Source organism: Lonchura striata, chromosome 7 (genome assembly GCF_050655825.1).
Source record: "Lonchura striata isolate lonStrDom1 chromosome 7, ASM5065582v1, whole genome shotgun sequence".
Classification (NCBI taxonomy): Eukaryota; Metazoa; Chordata; class Aves; order Passeriformes; family Estrildidae; genus Lonchura; species Lonchura striata.
This window is the reverse complement of record NC_140709.1, coordinates 25,927,408-25,943,879: the sequence shown is the minus strand read 5'-3', so window position 1 is coordinate 25,943,879 and position 16,472 is coordinate 25,927,408. Positions and strand designations below refer to the sequence as shown.

At 38.0% G+C, this 16,472-nt stretch overlaps 1 protein-coding gene across 2 annotated transcripts; it reads right to left on the bottom strand.

Moving 5' to 3' along the window:
* Nucleotides 1–298: 298 nt before the first annotated feature.
* On the bottom strand, nucleotides 299–11,543 carry ZDBF2 (zinc finger DBF-type containing 2). Of its 2 annotated transcripts, XM_021538868.3 has the most exons (8): nucleotides 11,412–11,543; nucleotides 9,267–9,373; nucleotides 8,635–8,686; nucleotides 8,012–8,063; nucleotides 7,339–7,444; nucleotides 6,373–6,500; nucleotides 762–3,339; nucleotides 299–486 (listed from the first exon to the last, which is right to left on the bottom strand). In XM_021538868.3, exons 2-8 carry the CDS (start codon nucleotides 9,288–9,290, stop codon nucleotides 445–447), a joined length of 2,982 nt encoding a protein of 993 aa, XP_021394543.3. In that variant the 5' UTR covers nucleotides 9,291–9,373; nucleotides 11,412–11,543; the 3' UTR covers nucleotides 299–444. The 2 variants fall into 2 exon arrangements, with proteins under 2 accessions (XP_021394543.3, XP_021394542.3); XM_021538867.3 differs by having other exon boundaries at nucleotides 387–3,339.
* Nucleotides 11,544–16,472: the final 4,929 nt, after the last annotated feature.

Genomic DNA, 16,472 nt, shown 5'->3' with positions numbered 1-16,472 from the left:
TGTGTTGAAGAAGGTGCACATATACACAAATACTAAATACATACACAGAATTCAGCCCTGATTGATGTATCTTCATTAAATTTCTAGCACAGCAACTAAGTCATCTTCTGCACTTTTGAATTACGTAAAAAAATTTAAATAGGCACAATTCATTAGCAGAGCTTCTAAATTACCTTATTATAGTGCACTGTTATGCACTGATAATACCATAATAACAATATGATACCATTCAAGGTCATTTTACTGATCTACAGGTGAAGACTAGTAAATATTATTATAAGTGCTTTTAAATCAAATCCACAACTTCTGCAGCTTTACACAGTAGAACAGTGCAATACATTGTGTCCCCATATTCCAGGAGCAAGAGCCGAGTTTATACTTGTATTTATTTCACATTAGACTGGCTTTGTGCTTTCTGGAGCTCTAGCACTTCAACTGCATTGTCTATGGCCTCCTTTTTTTCTCCTTCTTTCTTCCAGGTGCTGGCTATAAAAAACAGAAAAAAAAAGTTCTTTTGGTAGCTAGCTCTCACCTGGTAGAACAAGACAGTTTCGAAGTAATGGTACAACAGAAGTTCTCCTAGAGGGGCGGTTCACAGTGCCAGGATGACCCCGATCTCCACTTACTCCCCAGTTCCTGACTTTGGAGGAAGCTTGCTCTGGCTTCTTGGGAAAAGATTCTGATGTGACTTTCTGCCTTTTTTCAGGAATCCCTGTTACAACTGTTGAGTTCAGAAAGGCCCTTTTTGGTTTCCTCCTCACCTTTAATTTTTTAGCATCATGCTTTTCTTTCTTAGGGTGCTTTCCCACTGTAGTTTTCCTTGTCTGGCACCTATGGATGGAGAAAGCAGATTTCTGGGCACAAGGCTGAAGTTGTCTTCTCATCCCCTCTTTCTGCTGTTTTTTAGTTCTGGATGTTTGTTTGCCTGTGGTTACTCTGTTTCCTCTCCTTGCAAGAGTACATCTGACAGACTTAGATCCTGCAGTCTTTCTGGAAAAAACTGGTTCTTTGTTAGTGCCTTCTTTTCTTTTCCATATTGCTTTTGGAGTCTCCCTCTCTGACCACTCACTCCTGATGGAGGTCAGAGGAGTTTTGGTAATTCTATTAAATGGAATTAATCTATAATCTCCTTCTATCACAGAGTTCAAAGGTGAAATGATTAGGTGCTTAAAAGAGTTCTCAGATACAAGACAATCTGTTCTTTCTGTGGCAACAGATGGTCCATCTGCCTTTTGACTTGAGGCTGCATCATTCCCTTTATCTTGATCTGGCAGGAAAGATGCTGAAGAACTACAGAAGTCTGACCAATTGAGTGACTTTGATGGCATGCTTTCTCTCTGTGTATCAGCTAGTTTCTTCATGTTTGCATCAAAGCTGAGACTTCTGAAAAGCTGTCGAACATGAGAGGGCTTTTTGGCCTTTTCTCCAACTGTACTCTTTGGAGGTGTTTTCAGAATTCGATTTGTCAGTGGGTCATAATATTTGAGTGAACACTGTTTGTATTTATATCTTACAGAGTCCTTGCTATCTGTGGAGTTATGATTTTTCCTCATTTTGGGAATATCTGTAGGTTTACCTTTGCACTGTTTTACCTCTGGGCATGAGAGTACATACACCACTGTCTTGGGCTGTACAGGACTCATGATCTTGCTATAGGATTCTGGAAGTTTAAGAGCACATAGTCTGGTTTTCATGTTTGGAGTTTTTTCATTCTCTAGACACGCTATGCTTGCTTTCTGATCCGCTGGATCAGATTCCCTTCTAGACATTTTCCTTTTTGCTACAGGGTAGTTCAGCAGACTTGTTTGGGTACCATGGCTGACTTTAACCACCTGACACCTTGAAGCCAGGCGCCATGTCCTTTTCCTAGGCATTTTTACAATTTGTGGGTTGCATAGTGTATCTGAGGCTAAAGACAGGTTATCAAAATCAGAGCCACCACTTAAAGCATCATTAAATTCTGGCAATGCCTTAACTGGTGCACTTTCTGTTCTATTACCCTCATTAATATTGATCCTTTTTTCATCCTTCTGCTTTTTCTTCTTCATTCTCTTCCCTGTACAATTGGCTGAGGATTCGCTGTTAAAGTAGCAGCGAAAACGACCTTCCCTGAAATCACGCACAAGTTCTTCAATTTTTATATCATCTTCATACATTATTTGAGACCAAGTTTTTCCCACAAAAGAAGGAGGCACGTGAGGCAGGGCTGGAAGAACTGGTTCTTCGGTATGAACTATGACATCCTTTTTCACTGCTTCTGTTTTCTCTAATGACTCAGTTTTTAAAACAGAAGAGAGCTGTGTTCCATAGTCTTTATCTTGCAAACATACCTGGACCTCTTTCAGGAATTCTATATCTTTGATAGCTGCCTTAGGTAAATCTGTTCCCACCTGTATTGGTGCATCACAGTCAAAACTCATTTCAGAGCCCTCTAAACTAGTATGGTCCAGAAATGATGAAAAAGGTACACTGGGATTATTCTCTTCTTTGAAATAAATTTCTTCTGATGTAGTTTCATGGCAGTATTTTACAATTACGTCTTCAATAGTTTCATCCACTGAACTTTCATCACCTCTGTTTGTCTTTATGTTTTTGCATCTTGCTAGTTGTGGGGATGTCCCAAGATCAAGGGAGCTGCTGATACCCACAGTATCCCTGAGATGGAGATCAGACACCAAAGTTTCATCCTGAGTTCGTAAACTATCTCGCTTTGAGAGAGATTGACCTGAGGTAATAAAGGAAGATTTTTTGTGGCTGTGTGTAGGATTCTGATGAGAAACTGAAGGGCATTTTGGGTGAGCCAGTGCTGGAGCAGGATTCAAGCGTGTGTTCAATAACACATCCTTACTGCACACCTCCATTGCTCTTTCATCACATCCACTGCGCAGAAACAGATTTGATGCTGTCAAATCCCTAACATTTTTTCCCGTTTTAGGATTAACAGAGGAACTGTGGCTTGTAGGACTGAGAGAAAATTGCTGAGGTACAGGGCTCAAAGCTGTGTACTGACCTTCATAGTTACGATCTGCAATTCGAGCACGTTTCAGATTTACCCATTTCTTATCACTACAAATGCCAAAAGACTGCTGAGACATTCCTGGAACACGTTCCTGGCCTCTTTGAAGTTTTTGAAAACATGCTTGTGTGACAAAAGTTTTCTTTGTGCCCTCACGAGACAGGCATGGAACGGAAGAGCCCATTTCACGAGTGAACTCCTGGTCTTTGCCGGAAATCTCCTGTTTCTCACTATTCCTCTTTTTCTGCATCTCTTCTGAGGACAGGCAAGAAATCCTAGGAGCCTCCAGAGTGACAGGGAATGGCATGTCATCATAGGTTGGTCTAAAGGGGAGGAGAGAAAAAAACAGCTTAGATAAATACTGTAAATATGCTTGAATTGTTCAAACAGCAGCGTGGGGTTTTTTTAAGAGTCATTACCTAGACTGCATCACTTCTAATGAATAAACTGAAATTACTATTTCTGATGCTCTATCTCAGAGATATTCAATTGTTTTTAAATTATGGAGGGGGAAATGCTCCACAAAGCTAAAAATAATAATTTGGGCATTAGTCTAGCACCCTCTTTATGCAATCATCAATTAAGAATGGCCAAACATAGATTACAATAATTTTATAAATACAGCACGGCAGAAAAAGTAAAGATCTTTCCTTTGTTTGAAGCGGTAAGCCTACAAAGAGGTGATTTCAATGGTCATACTATTATTACTTAAAATCAAGCTTTTGCAGAGAAATGGAACATAATAATAGGACACAGTATAAAACCATTGTTGAGTATAAATGCCCTTTTCCCTACAAAACATGGCTGCCTGATAGGAACTCTGCACACATAGCCAAGGAATTCCATGTTTACTGTTTCTCACACACATACCACAGCTTCTGACTCACTCCTGCAAGAAGCCAAGTTAGGATTGTTCAGCCTTGCTGTGACAACAGATTTTTATATATTCTGTAATTGGCAGTTCTGTCTTTAAGACTGCCTCAAACACAAGGGTTTGTGTCTTCCAGAATTAACACAGCTGACAGATATGGGCTATCTTTCCTATGCAACCCAGGAACCCACAAGGCTTCAATGTGTAGCAGCCAGGCAAATCCAATGGAAACAATTTTTAAAATATGTAAATATAACTGAAGAAGAGACTAATGTGTTTCACTCAAAAATTATAACCATCTTGTGAGACCCAAACAGATGCTTACTTTAATACATGGCAGACATCAACTAACAGTATTGTGAACAATTTTATAGTACAGTAATTTCCTTGGTTATATAACTAAGACTACATACAGCTAAGGGATATAGGACTGAGTGAGCAACAGAAATCTCATATAATGAAGCATTAAAAAAGAACTATTACTACATGAATGCAAAGTAACCAAATACATCAGATTATCAAACAATGCTTATCATCCGAAATGCTGCTTTGCCCTTGCATGAATTCTCGGTCACCTCTGAAATAGGACCTAAAGGGAATGCCAGATGCAACAGAAATAATCTTTTAACTTCCTAACTTCAGAGTTCTTCCATCTTTGTGTGAAACATTTTTGCATCCTGGCAGGTGGATCTTGCTGAAAGACTGAATATAAAACTAAATAGATTTTCATATGGAGAAACTACAGCCAACTCCTAGGTCTCTACCTCAGTTAAGAGCCTACAAGCACTTCTCAAAAATTACTTTTAAGCAAATGTCCCTGTGGGAAAGAGAACAGAACAACAGTTTTATATAATTAGGAACCTTTGACAGTTTTGCTACAAATTACCCGCTTAAGTAGAATGAAGATTTACTTTATATGCTCAATACTATTTCCTTAGGTAAAAACTTACATACCAAGTGTTTGGAGGAAGGAATGATTTGGTGGTTTGTGGGTGTTTGGTTTTGTTTTGTTTTTTACTGGGGGAGAACAATATCCTTTGAAATTCAGTATAAGACAAAGCTCTGGTGAATTTTTCCTTTTTCCACATAACTACTAGGCATACTGGTTCTGTAAAACAAATCAAGTCTTACAAATATTTCCATAATCTTTTAAAATTACACATAAGGATCCCTTGTATGAATTCAGCTAAATAGCAAAACAGTTATTTAAAGAACTGTGTGAAACTGTACATAAATCCGAATGTTTTAACATGAGAAAGAAGAGAATAAAAATCTTACCTTGAGTGTCAGTTAAGACCATGACTTTCTTTTCAGAGCAGGACCACAGCATAAATCTATCAATGCTTTCTTTTCCATCTTTGCTTTTCTTCCTACAAACTCTGTCTAGATTTGGGAGTACTGTCTCCCGCTTCTTCCTCCAACTTAATCTAGATTTTGTATATTATTTTTCTCATTCTATTCCTTCTTCCAACAACTTAAAGGAACATGGATAGCATGGTCTTCCTTGTTAGTAGGTGTAATTCACCAAAGCAACAACCCTTTATTAGCGACACGTCCAGAGAAGCCTGTCTTAAAGTGAATCCTATGTTTTCTCCAGAGCAAAAAATGCTGAAGTGTTCTTGATAGTGCAATAAAATCTATTTATTTAAGATGGGACGACAATTTATTTACTTGTAGTGATGTGAACATCATGTCCTGGGCTAGTCTGGTATAGACATGCATATTAGCTACTTCTAGCACATCCCTGATAATGAGGGCCAATGAGTGCTTTCAGACAGAACACCCTTCTGCTTGTTTGTCAGACATGGAGTTGTATATTTAGAAACTATACTGGATTAAACTGGGATTTTTGTCTGCCTTTCAAAACATAACAAATAAGGTTTAATCTATTTTTCCCTTATCTACAGAGAAAAATGTAACACACTGATCCTCTTATCACTCTTGAAACACACACATGATAAAAAAAAGAACACTTTTCAAAATTTGAGCATTAATGAATTGGCCAATTAATGTAATTCAAATATTAATTGAACAGGTGACCTGCAAGGCTAATGAAAAAATAAGCATGTAAATACCTACCTGACATAATCAACAAACCAAAATTATGAACCCTTTCCAAACATACATAAAATATGCTGCTAAATATATATATGTAAGGCCCAGAATCATAATATTTAGAATAAAACATACAAAGCTCAAAATTTAAGAATTTGTAAAAGCATTTGAGATTATACAGTCTGCCATTTTAAGTGCTGACCTATATATTCCTTCTTTTTTCAGGTCTTCACATTTATATGCTATCAGTGGTGTTGTTTCAAATCCCTAAGTAGTGAAGTTGTCTTCATATAAACAGCAATTGTCTCCATTGAGCAAGTTTCACCTCAAATGAGCCAAATTTACTGCTCAGCAGTAGAACAAATACAGGAATTCATAACAATGCATACCACTAACACATATTAAAACAAGTAAGCTGTCTGTATTATACCTGCTGTCATGGTATCTGTGGGGATGATGCTGCAAAACATCCTGAAGGAAACGCTCCATCAAGCTACTGGTACCCGTACGATTCCTGCAGTATGTTGTAAAATGTCTGTGCTGGGAGCTGAAAATATGCTGGTGAAAGATGCAATAGATGATTAGTCTAATACTACTGCTAACACACAGGCCTATTCCTAAAAATTCCTTCTAGGTTAAACATTACTGCTATGAAAATATTTAAAGAAAAATTTTATTTTACTATTTTAAAATAATCTTGAGATTTTTAAGTATGTTTAGACAATCTCAAATAATACTAAAATGTATTGAAGTATCTTTCTGAGCTGGAATTTAAATTAGTGGTTAATTAAAATTTAAATTAGTGGTTAATCTCTTCTCTAACTAGCACAAATGCTCTCACCAATCTCAGATCTGCTCACAAGTTTCTTAACCACAACAAATACTATAAATGTATCTATAATTTACTTATAATATTCTTGAATTTCATATGAGCAAACATCCTATGAGTCACTCAAATTAACAAGAATTTTCTTAAGTGCAAAAGATTAAATAGGCTTCTACTTTCTCATTGAAAAAGTCTGTAAGACAAGAGACTGGCAAAATAACTGAAAATGGTTGATCAAATGTCTCCAGCCTTGATATCTAACATATTACTATAACCAATACTTCAAAATATATAGAGATCTCAAGATTAAAGACACAGAGAAAACCATAATGGGTGCAATGCAGAGCTGTGTGGCACTTCAGAAAAGCAGACTGCAGCAGCTGTGCCACCCCATCAGCATCTTTTACAACAGGCAGCAAAATAAGCAAGGTATCTTCCCGAGGGCACATAGTGTGCAATTCACAAACCGCTTATCTTTCACTCAGTATTGGCTGTTTGGTGTAGAAACTCATATTTATAAATTGATAAATCCTTGCTATCTGCTGCCAAATTATGCAGAAGCTGTCTTACCTGTTCCAGATTACTGTAGTGTACATGGCAACAGTTGCAGTATCCTTGTCTGTTCTGCACAGTGGATACTCCAGGCTGAGGATGTTCTTGTCCTCTTCTGTGTAAACTGAAAGAAGCATGTAATATTGTCAAGACATGTTGGATTGTTTAATCCATGTCCTTAGGATGGAAATTCTAAATATCTATCTTACTACAGAGATGGGAAAAACTTCCAAGATAAATGTTTCTATTTTAGAATTGTAATGGTAAGTGAGACTATGTATTTTAAAGTATTCTGAAGCAAATTTCACTAAAGAACTTTCTCCTTAAACGCAAAATGAAGAATAACAGCTTGAAGGTACAGTTAGCTGAAATCTGATAATAACTGCCTCCAAAGAAAAAGGCAGAGTCATCTTTTCATTCTTCTGTTTGCTAGTATTTTGAAATAAAAGAAAAAAAGACCAAAAATCTTGACATCCACACAGTAGTTTGGGGTACTACAATGTCCCTTCCCCACAGTTTTTAACAGTACCTGGGTGTAAGATACAAAGTACTTCCAATCATACACTCAAATCCATTTTGTGTCACTGTCATCCATTACACAAGGTAACAGATAAGGCTGAAAAGCAGATTCTTCCCATTTTACTATGGTATGCAGTAAGCTGGATGCAACTTAGATCATCACCTAACTTACCTGCTACTGCTGTCCTGTCGTGGAGAACCCTCAACATCGTGTCTTTGGATTCCTACAGAAAAACAAAAACAACAACCAAGAAATAAACCAACCAAACACACATGTAGAAAACACAAAAACCAACAGAGTATCACGGAGATGGAGAGTTTTATATGCACTAGCTCCTTCTTTAGATCTTTACTTCTCTTGCATTTGTCAAACCTACTATTTTAAAGGAAGATAAAAGAATTAGTAAGTTCAAAACAGCATGAAGAGATTCTGTTGTCAGCAAAGGTCATCCAACAATTTCATAAAATAAGCTTCACTCTTTCATAGCTGAGGTGAGTTTTTCTACTGATTTGTCTGGGTTCAAGAGTAGGCAATCTACATTGGTACTGCAACATCCATGATTACTGAGATAAAATGTAAAGTGTCTCAGTTTTCAACAGGACAAGAAAATTACACCTACATGGAAACTTTTTGGATGATTCAGGAGTCACTCCTTCCATCTAAGTTCATCATGAAATTTAAGAAATCAAAGCATGCAATCGAACTACAAGATTAACTAATACTTGAATTGATAGTTATTACATTTTTAAATGTAACCTCAACAAAAACAATTTTGAACTTTTTCAACTTCTTACCTTGTGCTGAAGAAGCAGAAGCTTCATCAAGTCGTTTGATTCTCTCAAACATCTGTAGGTAAAAAAATTTTAAAGTCAGTCCATCATCATACTGTATCCTGAAGCTCCAAGCTACAAGCTCTTTAAAAGTCTGAACTGCTTCAGCTACAGACCAATACCTGATTTAAATGAAGCTGCATTCTAAAAAGAAACTTCTGCTTTAGTAGGTTACCCTAATATTACATTTAACAATACATTTTAGCTTTGATAGAAGGGGCTAACTTTTAACTAATTAATTAAATCAAATAATGAGCACAGCCCACCCTCTGTTAGGTTATTAAGCAATAACCTTGTCCAATTAATTAAATTACTTAATTTCTTAAGTTGCCTTAAAAATTAAGACAAGACATATATGTAAGAAAACCCATTTGAGACCTATACCACACAAAGTAATTATCTAGGCTGGAAAAGCAATCCTTATTAGGCAAAAGATCTGCAAATCAATTTTGACTCTCACAATTTTTAATAAAAACACGACTGCAGCAACAAGCAGTTTTGTGCTTTAGGGTGTCTGAACACAAAGGACTTCCAGGTGTCACACAGGCCTTTTATGCTATGGATTGTAAGCATTAAATCACCTTTTTAGTACCTACCTTAGAGTCACCAATCTTCCTCATCCACCAAAGCTGACTCCAGACTAGCAAGCAATAAATGTCAAACAGGAGGCCATTTGTAGTGCAGGACACTTCTCTCACCCCATCTGGCAACATGGAAGTTTAAGAGACTTTTAAAATAACATTAATAATGCATGTTTTCCATGCCCTAAGGCATGAAAATTTTTCTGTACCATTTTGCAGACAGTTAACAAATGGATAAAACTTTTTGAAGTCTGCAGCACATTTTTCTTAATATGGAAGTAATTTTGAGAGTCTTTCCTATATAAATGTTAACCATTCCTTTTGGAATGGGCTCTGTGTACTAAACATTGTTATCACTTCCCAGACTATGTACTGCTTATGATAAAATACCTGAGCTGTTATAGCAGTTATGGTCAGAAGGAATATATTAACGGTTCAACTTTAAACAGCCCCTCACCCCCAAAACAAAACAATCCACCAAAACACCAAATTCCTTCTACTTCCTATTGTGTTGGAATTTATGTAATAATATTAAAAAACAAAATAAACAAGAAATCCCAGCTTTTCCAATAAACCTTTTCTTCTTGCAGCTGAAAAAAGCTTTTTTGATAGATCAGCTGATCTCAGTTGTCCTGTTCTATTTCCTATACACTGCCAGGATCCAAAAGAAAGTGAAGGAAAAACACAGAAAACTACCCCTCATGAGCAACGTTTTATGTAAAATCACTTGTTCTACCTGCTTGAAGTTGATTTCCTGCTGTTTTAAGTCTTACATACAATCCTATGATAAAGCTAAAAGTGTGGCAAGAGTGTAGCAACCACAGAGGAGGCTACCCCATGGATGAGGCAGTCAGGCAGCTCCACAGCCAGAAGGGGACACCACAACCATTCATCCCCATCCACTGCCCCAAAAAGAGATTAAAGCACCTGGAACACCAACGTTTCATCTCGAAGATGCTAAGCAGTGTGTTGGAGGATGTAGGAAGAACTGTTGTCTTACAGGAAAACCTATTTTCTTTATATCAGTGTTTGGAAGAACCATAGCGTACTGGACAAAGAAATAAGTCTGAACTCAAACTATATACAGCTTGCTTAGCATCTGAAGTCAAGCTTAACCCACAAGCTAATAATATTAAGGAAATCTGCTACGTAACTGCCTTATTTATGTTGCCAAAATCTGGAGGGCCTGAGATCCTTGCTTTTTTAAAACAGGGACTACAGCTATAAATCAAAAAAGGATTTTTCATATATCCAAGGAAAGAATGCAAAATTCTGCCTTAGTTAAGATCTTGACAGTGGAACTATCTTAAACTGTTGGATTAAGAATAAATAAATAATATCTATTCAAGATTAAGCTTAAATATTTTACAACTAAAAAATCCTTTCCATCGTAACAAATGTATAAACAACCAGTTACATACAGAAATTTTGATTTGTAAACTTCTAATCAAGCTATTTTAGCAGCTGTCTTTAAAACCAATGCTTCATTTTGGCTTCATTGAGTTACACTGTGTACAGCATGTAGAGAACGAAAAACTTGAATCATATTTAGCAACACAACCAAAAGGTATGAAACGTATGTATTAAAAATTTTTTAAATAATTTTTAAAAATCAGTGGTGCATTCTGATAGTAACTGAGTGTCAAAGGCATCAGATAAACTCTTGTCACTCTTGCACCGCAGCAAGCAGAGCAGAAAGGGTGAAAAAGCAATAAAAACTGATCCTGGAAATACACCTCACAAGCACCGCTGTCACCCCTTCACCCGAGAGCGACTGTGCTGGGCAGGCAGGGGGAGACCAGGTCCCTCCCCCGGCTGCGGGACCTGCCGTCCCGCAGCACTGCCGCACCGGGGAGGCGGGCGGCAGCTCCCCTCAGCAGCGGCCGCTGCCCCGCGGGCTCGGCGCAAGCCGCGGGCCCCGTCCCGGCTGCACCGACCCCGCGGAGCCCGCCTCGTCCCGTCCCCCGCCGGGCCCCGCCGCCCGGGGCGGAGCCGCAGGGCCGGCCGGCAGCCGAGGGACCGGGGCCGGCCGCGCCCGCGGAGCTCCGGCCGTGCCCGCGGAGCTCCGCCCGCCCCGCCGGGAGCCGGCGCCCGCCGCCGGGCGCTGAGGGGCCGCCGCGCGCTCGCCCGCCCGCTCCCCATTCCCAGCTGCCGGCTCACCTCCATCATTCCCCGTTCGCTCTTCAGTGCCGCCCGGGGGTCAAGGGACGCCATCCTCTGCTTCCTGCTCCGGGTCGGCGGGCCGCGCCCCGCGAAGGGAATGGCGGGAGCTGCGGTTCCCGGGCCGCTGCTCCCGGCGCGGCGCGGGCGCCTCCTGCCCGAGCGCCGCGGCCCGCCCGCCATGCGGGCCGGCTGTGGGGGGCTGGCGCGGCAAGGCTCGCACGGAGCCCCGCAGCCTCGCTTCCTGCAGCACAGCGCTGGAAACTGCTCCAGAGCACCTCGGGGTGGCGTCTTTTGTCAGCCCCGGCCGGTGGTATTGGTTACGGAAAAGTTACCTCTTAGCTAAGTTTCATTTCAGCAGCTGTCATTTTCTCCTTCAAAGCACACTATTTCATGTACTTGAGAGCAGGCTAAAGCGTCACCTTATTTTATTTTGTTTTATTTTCGGCTATTAAAAGCTTGCTTTGCATGGTGTGCTTTGTTCAAGTAGGTTTTTATCAGAACGTTAAAGTCTGACTTGGTTATCAGAGTTAATGCTAGAGCTGCTTCGCTTATAAGTGGGCTTAAGAATGTGACCTTACCTTAGGTTCTTTTATTTTCATTTTTAGGGTTTTGAACGTTTATCTCATCTCCTTTGGGAAACCAGCCATTGCATATTTCTGTCATTATTGCTGAAGCAGCAGCATATTTAAGTAATCCAGGCAGTCGCAAAGTCAACACAACACCCTTATGTGTGAAGACAGGTGCAGGTACAGGCTCGGATTGTGCAGTGGAGAGAAAACGATCCTGAATGCACTGCAATAAGGAAAATTTAAAGGGGTTCCTATAAAACAGCGCTGCTGTGTGGCTATGTGATTATGAAACCATGGCTTTGAAATGTCCACCCCCACTGAGCAAGTAATTCAATACAAATTTCACATGACAGAAGAGTAGGAGAAGGCCCCTCTTTAGGAAGGCTGAATTTAGTTGCTGTTGCATTCTTTTGATACATGCATGCCTGTGAATATATCTTTCTTTCTGAAAAATAAATATTAATTACAAAACAAAAGTTGCCTGATTATAGTTTCTTGCCTAGTGTGATACACAACTTAGGAAAACTGGAACTTTCAGCTAAAAGCATTTGCATGTGTGGAAGGCTAAGGCACATGCCCAAATTATTGCACGTCAGCAGAGTTCATTGTTTAAACATGTGGCAAACACATACATAGACATGTTATCTTAGGCTAAAATAGTTTACTTTTATGGTGGTTTATGGCAGGATTAGTGAGCTACTGTGGCTCTGCTAACTCCATACCTTACTGAAACAAAGGAAGCTTGGTTACATAGCTGAGGCACTGAAGTTTTTTTCCAGAATAGCTCATGTGAAGCAGAAACCCTTTTTAGCTGTGAGAAATCTATGCAGTCTGTCTTATAATGCCATACAACATGTCTTCAGAATATTCCTGAATATTTTTGCAAGATAGAATGTAACATTCTATGTCTTGGACTGTCACTCAAGGATAGCAGAATTTAGGCTTGTTTTGCCAAGTGTTTCTTAGCTTTCAACTCTTTCTGTATTTATGAGCTAGAGGTTGCACCTTGATTCATATTCAGGTAAGGCATTGAGATTACTTTCCTTCAGTCTCCTCTTCCCATAGGGAGCTACTCCTCACATATGTGCACGAACATTGAGTAGGGCTGACAAACTCTCCTTCCCCTTAAAAAGCTATACTTTCTCCTGATCTAAGCATCAGACATTTTTTCCTTGCTGGTATCTTTACTCATGTGTTCAGAATTTAAAAATTGCCCCATACCTTTTACTGCATCACTTTCTACTTTTACTTTGATGTGTTGTAGTTTTCAATTCTGTTATCCAAATGTAACTCAAAGTTGTGTCTATAAAATCATTAAGACAAATTAACAAAGACAGACTTTTTCTTAAAGAGTGTCAAATAGCTTCCAACAGCTGGGTTCAGATTGGAAAATAGAGAATGTGATGAAAGAAAATCAAGCTTGGTAAAACTAGCTGTCAGGAAATTCTTGGCTAGGTTTTTAGTTTGTTGCATATGTACTTTATGCATTCTGATAAGGCTAATTTATCCTTAAATCATTGCTTTGGTAAAGTTCTCCAAAGGATCTGAGGTAAGTGTTGACTGACTGTTGAAGGTCTGGGGCTTGAGCCATGCAGAGGTCATTTTTGCCAAATGTTCCCAAAGATGGGTTGCTGGTTTTAGCCTGGATTATAATAAGGCAGTGTGACTACATGTGTAGATTTTAGAGAACTTCACATTCTGAGTAACCTTGGGGAATAATATCTTTCCAACTTTACAGATGAGTGGCTGTTCCATAGTGCCTGGCACTATATTAAAACCTTTAATTCCTAAGAAGTAATTGTAGTCTTTCTCTGAAAAATCTGATGTTGGCCACTGGCCAATATCAGGTATCAGACTTATGGAACAATTATCTGGTCCTCTATGGTATTCTAATTTGAGCTTCTTGTTTTGTTTGCTCTGTTTTACTCAAACATTTTGCTGGGGTTGACAGATTACTATTACACATTGTTTCTTCTCTATTATAAGTATTCTAATTTTTTAATGAAAAACATATATTTTTAAGAATAATGGTCTTATATTTACTTTGATAGAGCACTGAAATTAAATTAATACCAAGACCAAATTTTTCTCTTTTTTTTTGAAAGAGGCAGAATTATTATGGGCGTTCTACTTGCTTTCTCATTATCTAAAACTGAACTTTGCTTTTTGTTTTGTATTCAAATTTTTTTTTAAATTTTAGCATAAGTCCTTTACCTGAGCTAATAATAAAAACATCCTTAATATGCAGGATATTAGCTTAACCCCAAGACTTAAAAGATACTATAAAGGTTATTGTTTTTGCTTCTCATTTTCTTGCCAGAACAGCCTTCTTAAGATTTAAAGTTTAAAACTTAAATTTTCTTTTTAGTTGCTTAATTGTGTAATCGACTACATTGGCAGTTGTGTTATAATTGAAACATGATTGGGTAGTGACCAAGAAAAAAGTTTGAGATATCATTTAGAAGCTTTAAAAGGCAACTTTAAAAATAATTTTTTAAATGCTGGGCTGAATATTGAATCCTAAAAATATTATTTTACTTTTTTAAAAGATTACTTGAAATACAAAACAGTTTGACTCTTTTTCCAGTATCTTATTAGAGGAAAATCCTCAGCTAGTCTATTTTTGTTGTTATTTGGAGGCCATGCTGCTGCTTTCACAGGCTTGCCTTGTCAGTTTGTGGGTTCTACACATTTTTTCCACTAAAATTGCTCTCTGTATTTTATTTCTGTGTACATGTACAGGATATAGAGATTTTTATTATAATAGTGCTGAGAAAAATTCTGGGATGCACTGATCCCATAGGGTTTTATTACTGCTGTTGCTGTTCATTTGCTGGCAGGTTGTCCTGAAGGAACAGCTGAGGAGACAACTCTGAAAGGATTGCTTTAAACAGTATGGATACAAAATGTATCCAAATCTAGTGCTTTCAGAAATTTTCTGTATAGTGGGCTTCCAATAATTTTACATTAGATTTCAAATCCGTACCTTAGCTTTGCTGAAGTTGTTTTGAATCTTTCTTTCAGCTTAAATTAACTTGTTTTTAGGGTGTTCTGTTCTAAAAGAAAATGCAAAAAAAAAAAAAATCAGCAGTTGAGAAATTTGTATGCTAAAAAACATTCTCCTTTCAGAGAACATGTTTTCATCTTAAAATGCTGAACAGTTTAGTGTTACAGTAATTTCTGTTTTCAGTTAATGGTCAGTTAACTTCTCCAAAATAACTCTGCCTGATTTTTTAGGGTAGTGACATAGAGGAAGGGTCTACGTCAGTAATTAGGCTTGGAGTCGTCTGTACATGCCTGCTCATGAATTGCAGGATATTCTTTGGCCTTCATGTTGTGCTTGGTGGTTTTTTTTATCACTTCAAAAACAGCTGTTCCTTAGAATTTCTCTATTCTGTTTTTCTATTGTTTCATATTTACTTCCAAATATAACACCAATTTTTAAATTGTCTGATTGATAAAGTCAGATTGACCATTGAGAATTGCAAGATATTCAAGTGTTACTGTTGATTACCAAATTACTTGGACATGTATGATAATTTCTGACATGTATGTGCTGAAAGATACAAGGGAAAGTCATGAAATTACTCCATTTCCTCCATGCTTAAGGGGTCTCTGCATCCTGAGAGCCTTCAGTTATGAAGGCAACAGAAACACCAGAGGTTCTTGTGCTAACCACAGTCAGATAACATGATGGAAATACACTTTTACTCAGAACTGAATGAATCTTGTCTATATATCACAATATTTGCTTTAGCCTGCATTTAACCATCCGTTTTGTTAACAGATAAGGTAACAAATGAATGTAGCTTTTTTAATCAGATGCCAATGTCTCTTGAAATATTTTTAATAAGTATAGTAGATTACTAATACTCCCTTATAGCCTACCTCACATTTTGTCATAGTAGGAACTCAAGGCATTTTTGTGTAAGTAAATATTAATTCCCATTACCACAGCAGGCAATAATTTCTTTCTGATACAAAGAGATCATTTTCTCAAAGCTGCTTGGAAGTTTATTAATTCTGTTTATCAATGATTTTCAAGCTCCCAGAAATTTCAAACCAGCTTTTACCCCTTGTAATATTCTGAATTAAATATTTATATACATCCATTTTAATGGAACTTTACTGATTTTAAATAGATGCATATGAATTTAAGAGAATCCGGAATGTAAAATGCTTCCACAGCTTGCTTGTCTGTAGTGCAATTTTTAGGAGTTGAGAAGTTCCAAATATATACTATTATGTTGAGTCACTGGATGTTCTGCAGTTTAAGGTGGGGTCAAAATGTATTCCCAAGGAAGTTAAGTAAGTGTTATTTTTCTCTGCTCTGGCTGCTCTAAATAATATAAAACATTTTTAATGTTCCCGCAATAAACCACATAGATATTCTCTTACATCTGAGAAAAAACAGACTCTGCTTTGCCATGGGAATAATTTTAAAAAAGCTTTCTTTATCCTATTCAGGAAGCAAGCAGAAAGTTAAACA

Coding starts and splice junctions, on each gene's coding strand:
- ZDBF2 (XM_021538867.3), bottom strand. CDS start 9,290: ATGAGGAAGATTGGTGACTCTAAG. Junction 7,445..8,011: donor CGACAGGACAGCAGTAGCAG/GTAAGTTAGGTG, acceptor TGCTTCTTTCAG/TTTACACAGAAGAGGACAAG. Junction 6,501..7,338: donor ACTACAGTAATCTGGAACAG/GTAAGACAGCTT, acceptor ATCTTTCACCAG/CATATTTTCAGCTCCCAGCA.